Source organism: Rhinoderma darwinii, chromosome 1 (assembly GCF_050947455.1).
Source record: "Rhinoderma darwinii isolate aRhiDar2 chromosome 1, aRhiDar2.hap1, whole genome shotgun sequence".
Taxonomy (NCBI): domain Eukaryota; kingdom Metazoa; phylum Chordata; class Amphibia; order Anura; family Rhinodermatidae; genus Rhinoderma; species Rhinoderma darwinii.
This window is the reverse complement of record NC_134687.1, coordinates 297,830,279-297,840,212: the sequence shown is the minus strand read 5'-3', so window position 1 is coordinate 297,840,212 and position 9,934 is coordinate 297,830,279. Positions and strand designations below refer to the sequence as shown.

Below are 9,934 nucleotides of genomic sequence, written 5' to 3'. Positions count from 1 at the left end.
AAATCATTTTCATACCAAAAGCTCTGAAGTGCTGTTCTTAGATGTTAAACTAATTTGCACTGTTTCCAGCTTATATTTTTTTTCTCCATGTGTCCCCCTAGGTGCTGCTGCTAATCTGTGCTGCTAGGGAAGGGTCTCTGAGCAGAATCAGTCTCCTTCCCCCTTTGTCAGCTGGCAATATAGTCCCTTCTTACCACCCCTGCAGAAGGAGTCTTCTCAGCTATACTACTGCATAGGTACTGCTCCTCCCCTGGCAAACAGGGCAGAAAACTATCTCTACAGATTCACTGCAGAGAACTGGCTGTGGGGAGAGTGACTGAGCATGAGTGTCCACCAGCACTCAGCTCATTAGTTGGATGTACACATTGAACAGCAGGTGGCGCCATACCATGTAAGTAAATGTCATACTGTAACTCTTTACTAGATTTTTTTTTAACAGCGTGTAAATTGCATTGTTTATTTTTTATGATATATGCAATAAATATGATATTTAATGGTGGGAAAAGCCCTTTAAGCTGTAACAGAGTTCCTTCATTTCAGAGTGCTGAATTAAGAATAAGTATGACTCACAAATTGTTTTACTACTAAACTTTATTATATAGTGCTAAGTTATATAATTCACTGGAATGTACTTTAACAAAAATGCATAGACGGATACCTACAGTTTGCAATTGAACCTTTACAAACAAAGTAATATGATTGTAAGAAATATATTTTTACAATACGTTTAAAAGTAAGCCTGAGCTAGATATTAAAAAAAATAAACACAGCGCCAAGTTTTTCAGTCAAAAATTTATAATTTAGTTCTGTAAAAACTAGTTTTGTGTCCTGTAAACATGTGTAGAAGAACTTATGGGATTTATATATCAGGTTAAATGCAATGCAAACATAAGACTTAGGCCCCATGCACACGAATCCATGTGAGAATTGCGGCCCCATTCATTCCTATGGGGCCATGCACACGACCGTGGTTTCCACGGTCCGTGTTTGGCCCTGGAGCCCGGACCGCAGAAAGAACGGGCAAGCTTTATTACGGCCGTGTTCTGCGTTCCGGGCTCATTGAAAATAATGGCCGCGGCCATGTGCACAGCACGCGATTTGCGTGCGGCTCGTGGCTGACACTCCGTGGCCGGCCGACCCGAAAATCACCGCCGTGCACATGGCTACGGTCGTGTGCATGAGGCCTTAGCTTTTTCCGACTTTTTTTTTAATATAGGTGTCAATAAAATTTTGCGCTTAACTTCTACTATGCTCTATGAGTGATTATTAGTTGTGGTAAGTTCACATCAGGTTTTTGTCCTATATCAGGCATTTACGTCAATATACCACAAAAGGGTATACAGATGTATAATGTACAGTACCCGTAGACTTCTATTGTGCAGACAAGTGCCAACAGTGTGTTCTGTTGTCTGGATACCTAACATCACTGAAAAGTGTAGGCTGCGATGCGTTTCAGAACAAAATAAACACATACAAGTTTTTTTGTTATAATTGACGTATACATTTGCATACCTTTTGACAGTATGTTGTTTTTCTTATGTATCTCTCAACCTTATGACCCAAATGTGGTGTGAACTTGGCCTAAGGCCTCATGCACATGTGTATGCATGTATGGAGGCACACAGAGCCCCTATGGAGCCGTAGGCACTACGTGTGCCAGTGTATGGTGCCTCTGCACGATGCCGTATTACAAAGATATTCTCCATTACAAGCAGTACAACAGAACATGGCACAGTTTTCTCTAACTGATTCATCCGCAATTCGTCAGAATCATATCATAGACATACAGAGGTACAGTAGGGATCCATAGACTTCGTTGGGTGCCATATTATGGCTCTGTACAACTTGGAGTTTGTATGGAGCCATAATACGGTAGGGTGCATGAGCCCTAACTTGCACAATGTCACATAGAAGAAATGTTGTTCCTTAGTTCTAGACTTAGTTGCAGCATATTAATTTATAGCTATTAAAAGTAGCATATCTGCTATTTTACCCACTCACTCCTGTGGAGGAGATAACTTATGCACAAAGTTAAAAAAGATACACCTATGTCAAAGTACCACAGACTTCTAAGGGAAGTGTTAACTGAACCTTACCGAGTGTAGTGCAGAATACAGCATGCTGACTTTTACACTGCCAGCAGGATATAATAAGAATCCGGTGAGAACAAGACCATTTTGATTTAATTTCAAGCCATATTTACATTCTTTGCATTTTGGTTATTTTGTGTAATCAAAAGATTGCAAAATAGCTATAAACAAATATGATACAATGTTCCCACAAATAAGTTTGCGTCCATGTGATGATGATAATAAATCATTTTCATTTAATATTTGGGGATTGTCCTCTGTATCCTGTAATGCAGCCAAATTTAAAGAAATTTCAGTCTCACCTTCTAGACTTCAGTATGCTTGTACATGGTATGGCAAAAGCTGGCAGCCACTGTTGACATGGCTCATCACCTTCTGTTTAAGTTGTGCCACCTGCTCTCTTAGTACACTAGCAGTGGAAGCTAGGTCCGTGTTCTGTGTTTTAAGATTCTTAACTTTCTCTTCTAACCTTGAAATCCGCTCAAGTTTTCTTTTTCTACATTTGGAAGCTGCTATTCTGTTTCTCAGCTTCTTTCTTTCTGCTTTGATCCTCTCTTGGGTGTCCATGTTTATAGGTGATAATGGAGGGCTGTCTCCAAAACTAGTCGCCTCCGGGACTATTTGAGGTTCATCTTTCATTGCATGCGGTCTATGTGTAGGGTAAGTGGACTGTTGCTCCATGTTGGTTGGCAAAGAAGGATAAGAGATAGGATCTGTATTGTAGTTTATTGTTGTGCCCAGAGCTTCATTACCGTAATTGTTGAGAGTGACATAAACGGAGGTATGTGAAGGTTCAGAAGGATGAACAGCGGTACCAGTAGACACAGAGCTCAGTTTCATGTTCAGTTGGTTTTGTTTATGCAGGTCTTCCAGTGCCAACACAAATCCATCCGCAAATTCCTGCTCCACATTGGGCATCTTAGGGTACAGACAATGGTTACCAGTAGGAGTTGCAGTGGCCATGCCATTTGACTGTATAAGTCTCTCAAGATCAAGTGAGGCCAGGTTCAAAAGGCCCATGTCAGTAGAGTTTATTAGTCCATTTCCCTCAAGATGGTGAGGCTTTACATGTGACAGCATTTCATCACTTATGTTCAGATTCATATCTTTTTTCATCATCTTGCTCGCAGTGAAAGAATGAGGGAAGGAAACCGGGCATACATTTAGTAAATCATCATGGTATAAGGACATTTCCATATCCTCTGTCACAATGTGAAACAAATCGGAGGCAATATAAACGTGTTAGAAAGCATCAGGAGTAGTCCAGCAATGGTTTCAGGTATTCCTCACACAGGTCACTTATCGCCGAACAGGATTTCTTCTTGGCAGCACATTGTCTTTCCAGGCTTATAATCCATTATCAGTAATCACCTTAGCTCGGAATCTTGTTGGATGTTCTGCTCTTTCTGCCACTGTAAATATGTTTCTTTCTGTAGAGTTTTCTGTTGTTAATTCCCAGTTCTTTGTCATCTGTTTGCAACTGTAATTCTCTACCCACTTCCTCTTGTGCACTCTCGTGCCGTACTGAGTAATGCCACTGCCTTCTTTCTCTTATATGCCTTTCCTAACACATGATGACACTTTTGTGTACTGAGATTGGTTCACTATGATGTTCTGAGATTCCTTCATTTGCATAGTTGTCAGGGTAACTTTCTGTATACGGCAAACAGCGAAAGGGAGTCTGGGCTGAGGTAATTGGTTAACCCATCGGGTGCTGCATAACTTCCACCAATGAGCAAGAGAATCAACGTCATATGATGGTTTATTTTTGTATTAAAGAGCTCACCTCAGCAGAGAGAACATCACGGATATTTATAGGCATATGCAGTGCATTGAAAGTTACTTCAAGGCTTAGCTGTGCTGCATGACCCAAAGCTAAAGAAGCTGTCTTTAAAAGATGCCTATACAAAAGACGTTTTATACAGAATCATGTCAATCCTATTAAATCAGATTTAAAGTGTACCCCAAGTTCCTTCCTTTTTAACAATGGCTGTTAAGGGATTTTATTGTTCAGTGCCTTAAAAGTATGGGGATGGACTTCCCCTTTCAGTGCCGAGATGTAAGGTGGGTGGTGAGTTAGCTCCACTTCCCGAAGCTTGGATACTAGACTACCCTCCCCTTGCCAGACATAGTCACTTCAGTACCTCCTGAACACAGGGACCTTTGCATGAACCGGTATTTGCTCAGAAGCAGGTGCCATTGCCTACGCAGCCTGTATAGCCCACTGCCTCTTCAAGCCGTTCGGCAAACATGGCGTAATTTTGCCAAGTCTCGCCTCTAACAAGAGGACCAGAGATTCCACAATAGTGGAGACATCATTCATATCTGCTGACCCCCCAGACCTGTGTATTGACTATAAACTACTGGTGATTGAGATGGCCAAGCAATTCGCACCTGATATATGGGACACTCTGCCACTGTGACATCCTCATTAAAACTATTGCAGGTGGAGGTGTCTCACCATACCTTCACATTGGAGGAATTTGAGCAGAGAATTAATCTGATGTACACACATACATTAAAGCCTAATCAAAGTAAATTTTGCCTTGAAAGACTGTATGGAGGATTAAGAAAACAGATCCTGGCGCATTATCGAATTACTGGTATCTATAAAGCCACTAGCTCTCAAATCCATCTGTGAATCTGAGTTGCTGGCAGCTGTAGGATTCCTGGGACTTCACAAGGTAAAAAGAGCCCATAGAGTGGGGCCGGCCCCTTCTACAAGACCATCCTCAGCAGGTTGTAAGGGGTGTGCCTGTACTTACCGGCGGTACAAGGGGGGGGCCACGCAGGGACACGGGCTGGTCTGCGGCTCCGGAGTTCGGCTCCCAAGCGGAGGAGCGTCCTGGGCGTCATGGCGACGGCCGCTCTGCCAACAGCCATGACGCATGCGCTCCCACAAAGAGGAGGGCGAAGTCTCGCGATGCGAGACAGAAGAGAAGAAGGAGGAGGACCAGATGCGAAGGGAGAGGAAGGGGGCGGGAGTGAGTGCGGTGGTGCGAAAACGGTCGGATGAGAGAGAGAGAGGAGGGAAGCGACGAGCAAGGAGGGCAGAGAACGGTCAGATGACCGACAGACGAACGGCCAGAAAAGACCCCACAGTGTGGCTGCAGGAGACTGGAGTACAGAGGGCTGCCGGAGCAGTGCCTGAAAAGCAAAGGAAATCAGTGGGCAGCAGCAGAGGACTGACTGAAGCAGGAGCGGATTGGAGTGTCAGCATCCGCTGCAGGTACCGGCCATTCCCCCCCCCCCCCCGCAGCCCCTAACTAGGACCCTCAGATCTTCCCAGGGACAATGCCAGTACCCGTATGACAGTCTGATTCCCCCGAGAGAGAAGTACGGCCCTCGTTTATTCTGGACACATAGTACCTGACAGACTAGCCTTACAATCCCCAGATGATAAAGCCTGAATTTGGCCAAGCACAGGCTCGCCTCCTCATTAATTGCGCCAGGTGCCCCTGCGTGTCCTCCAGAGTGTAACCCACTGTAATCCTTGCATGGAACGGTTGTTGATGAATCACCGCCTGTAATACGTGCATGGAATTGTTGTTGATGAAACTTGTTGGATCAGGAGCAGACAGAAGGAACAGTCGGGTTGGCGGGACTTTATTGGACTATTAGCTGGACTGTGTGTAAACCTTAGCGTCAGCTCGCCCGTTCAGTTGCGTCCTAGGGGGTCCACCGTTCGGGCCACCGACTGAGGAGAGAGAGGGTTTGTCATGAAAGGTAGCGGATAGCTCTGCAAGGACCCGTGACGGTGCTAGTAGGTACGTTAGTCGCTGATTCCCACGACGCGACCCGTGGGCCGAGAGTGTGACTCTTGCCCTAGGGAAGGCTGCCAGTAGCGGGTAGCTCCCGCTGTGACTGACAGCGGCGTGTCCGTAGCCAAGCCCGGCAACATGGGGTCAAGCACAGCCTCTCTCAGGGGGACTTCCAGCGGGATCGAAGTCCTCAACCTCAGGATTCCTGTCTGCTCCATAGAAGAGAATTTACTGTTACCTGCTTGCTGAAGTAAAGAAGTTGAACGAAAGAAGGTGTGTCTCTTTCATTGTGAACCGACAGCGGTAGTCCTTCCTACATAAATTGGCGTAGTCGGCAGGATCTGAAACCTCACCGCGATGGAACCGTCCAGCAGCGGGACACTGCCGCCGACCCCGACTGTCATGATACCCATGGGGGCCGCCCTAATGAACATTCCCAAGTTTGACGGGAAGAGTGTATAGATCGCGGACTGGACGGAACGAGTTCGTACTGCGGCCCGGTTATTCCAGGTACCTGTGACCCACCAAGCCGACCTGGCATTCAACTCACTCGAAGGGGACGCGAGACAATCTGTCTTGGTTTTACCGCTAGAGCACCACGACACGCTAGAAGCAATCATCAGCCGATTGGAATCCCTCTATGGAGATGTCACTTCAGCCGCCGATCTCCGGAAGAAATTCTATACCAGGGTACAGAGGAACGGGGAATCACTCCAGCAATTCGCGGTAGGATTGCAAGGAATGTGGAGTCGACTAGTAAGGAAGGATCCCGCGGGGTGCGCAGCCTTAACAGAGCCGGACCAAATAGTGCAAGACCAGTTTGTATCCGGGCTGGACAGCCGGACCCTGAGGCGCGCCGCGAGAAACCTCGTCCGGGTAACCCCCACCGCCACGATGAATGAGGTTTTACAAGAAGCACTTGAAGTTCATCGAGAGGAGCTGGGAGAGGCTAGCATGGCCCTGCAAAACGTGGGTACCCCCGAGCCATCTTCAAGAGAGAGCGGACGGCCAGAAGCGGGGTTCACAGAATTCACCCGGGATGTCAAGGAGGCTATTCGGGAATTGAAGACAGATGTTGCTCAATTGAGAGTAATGGGCGATCGACCGGAACATCTCCCTCGTCCACCCAGATCGACACAAGGAGGGCTTCGACGCTGTTGGCAGTGTTGTCAGCCGGGTCACTTCGCCAGAGATTGCAGGATGAGACGCTATCCAAGACGGGAACAGCCACCTTTAAACTAATGTACCCCGCCGCTGAGGGCCAAGCTGCGGGCATTCCATCAACGGGCCCAAAAGGGAGGGTGGAACTTTTGACAGGAAAATGCCCCGTAGTTACAGCCATGATCGGGGGGGTTAAAGTCCCTTGCCTTATTGACACTGGTTCCGAGGTAACCACCATGACTTATCAGTTGTTCCATGAACAGTTTCAAGGTCGACAGACTCTAGAAGCACCCTGGATTGAACTGACTGCGGCTAATAGCCTGCCAATTCCCATTGCCGGGGTTACGTGGTTGGAATTAGAAGTGTTTAACCGTAATTTCCCCCGGGCTGGTATTGTGGTAGTACATAATTGTGCGAGGCCGGGTATACCTGTTATAATTGGCATGAATGTGTTGCAGGAAATACATGGCATGATGTTCAATGAGACGAGCGGTGCCCGGTGGGAGGAGCTGGCAACCGATCAGACCGCCCGGCAAGCTTTATTTCATGTGCATCAAATCTGCCAGCGGCAGGCTGACTTGAAAACGTTGCAGGGCAGAGTGGGGTTGGTGAGGGCCCCAGGTAAAGCGGTGCTGCAAGTACCACCTCGACAGGAAGTCACTATTCCCCTTTCTGTAGGGACCCATCATCGCTTAAGGGATGCGATGGTCATGGTAGAACCAGTGCGAAGCCCTCCGAGTACACAACCCTGGGTGGTAGGAAGAACAGTGTGTCGGGTAAGCAAAGGCATGGCGACAGTCAGGGTGTTGAATCCGACCATAGGGGTCGTCGAAATACTGGAGGAACAACTGAGGACGCTTCTGCGACGCTTCGGTTGGGTGTTCGCGCAGCATGAAGAAGATTTTGGATGCACCACTACCATTGAGCATGGGATCCACACGGGGGCGGCACCGCCCATCAGGGAGCGTTATCGCAATATACCTCTCGCTCTGTATCGGGAGGTAAAAGAGCTCCTCCAGAAAATGTTAGACGGGCAGGTGATCCAAGAGAGTCAGAGCCCATGGACAGCCCCGATTGTTCTGGTAAGGAAGAAGGATGGGTCGCTCCGGTTTTGTGTGGATTACCGTAAGTTGAACGCCTGTACTCATAGGGATGCCTACCCACTTCCCCGAGTAGAAGAATCCTTAACAGCCATGCAGGAGGCTCCATACTATACGACGCTCGATTTAGCAAGTGGGTACTGGCAGGTACCCATGAAGGAAGCGGATAAGGAGAAGACGGCGTTCATCACTCCCTCAGGCTTGTTCGAGTTCAACCGGATGCCGTTCAGGCTAACAAGTGCGCCCAGTACTTTCCAACGGCTAATGGAGCATAGTCTGGGAGATCTAAATTACGAGTCAGTCTTGATCTATTTGGACGATATTGTCATTTTTTCAAAGACCTTCCCAGAACACCTGCGGCATCTACAGGTCGTGTTGGAACGATTGGGAAAGTATGGACTCAAACTAAAACCCAGCAAATGCCGACTGGGCCGCCGGCAGATCAAGTACTTAGGCCATGTCGTGAATGCAACAGGAATTGCACCTGACCCAGATAAGATCAAAGCCATACAGGAGTGGGCCATTCCGCAGAACACGATGGAAATACAAGCCTATCTCGGATTGGTCGGTTACTATCGGAGGTACATCCGAGACTTCTCAAAAATTGCAAGTCCTCTGAATCAGCTCCTCTGTGGACAACCCACCCAAAAGAAGGGGAGCCGAAGCCCCAGTATAGTGGAACAATGGCAGGAGCCACAACAAGCGGCATTCGAAGCATTGAAGGCACGGCTGGTGACAGCACCCATCCTCGCTTTTGCAGACTTCACCCAGCCATTCCGGCTGTACACTGACGCCAGTCTGAAGGGACTGGGAGCGGTCCTGGCCCAGCAGCAAGGAGAAGTGAAGCGCGTCATCGCCTATGGTAGCCGTAGCTTGCGGCCGTCAGAACGTAACCCAACCAATTACAGCTCGTTCAGGCTCGAGTTATTGGCCATCGTGTGGGCTGTTACCGAACGGTTTGCCGAATACCTGGTCGGAAGTCAAGTGGAAATTTACACGGATAACAATCCCCTGGCGTATCTTGGAACGGCAAAACTGGGGGCGATGGAACGATGGATAGCCCGACTGGCTCGATTCAACTATACCATTAGTTACAAGCCCGGTAAGAACCATACCAACGCCGATGCACTCTCCCGACAGCCGTGTGAGACCCCGGTCGGAGAGGTGGACAACGAGCAAGAAGAAATAGAGATAACCCCACTACTCGTGGTTCATCCCCCAATGCAGCAGCAACGGGTAGTGACAGCAATACAAGGGATTGAGGATCTTACTGAGATGTATGATAGGGCCGAGTGGAAGAGGCGGCAACAGCAAGACCAGGACATCCAAACAATCGACAAGTGGGTGCGTCGGCAGGGAATGCCCACAGCAGCGGAGCGAAGCAGGTTGTCAGCACCAGCTAAAGCACTAGTTCGGCATTTGGAACGACTAGAACACCATGATGGAGTATTGTATAGAAGAGTGTGGGCACCACGGGAACATCACGACATATGGCAGTTGGTATTGCCCATAGCAGACGTGAAGCCCGTGTGCAAGTGGATGCACGAGAACCGAGATCATTTTGCGGTGGAAAAGACTGTACAGATCACCAGGAATCACTTCTATGCTCCAAACTTGGAAAGAATAATGGAAGATGTCTACAAGGAATGCACGGAGTGTGTCCTGCACAAGGCGACAGAACAGTCGGAGAGGCCCATGACCATCGTGACGGGTGAGCCACTAGAACTGCTGACGGTAGACTTTTTACCAGTCCAAGAAGTTACCTCAGGGCACCGATATGCGTTAGTATGCTTGGACGATTTTTCGAAATTTGCCGTGGTGA

The 9,934-nt window shown here is 48.0% G+C and overlaps 1 protein-coding gene across 1 annotated transcript; it reads right to left on the bottom strand.

Annotated features, from left to right (window-relative positions):
- Positions 1 to 610: 610 nt before the first annotated feature.
- Positions 611 to 3,698, bottom strand: LOC142741704 (transcription factor JunD-like). The gene has a single exon (XM_075851049.1). The coding sequence runs from the start codon at positions 3,285 to 3,287 to the stop codon at positions 2,403 to 2,405; it is 885 nt and encodes a 294-aa protein (XP_075707164.1). The 5' UTR covers positions 3,288 to 3,698; the 3' UTR covers positions 611 to 2,402.
- Between the last annotated feature and the right edge of the window lie 6,236 nt (positions 3,699 to 9,934).

Coding starts and splice junctions, on each gene's coding strand:
- LOC142741704 (XM_075851049.1), bottom strand. CDS start 3,287: ATGGAAATGTCCTTATACCATGATGATTTACTAAATGTATGCCCGGTT.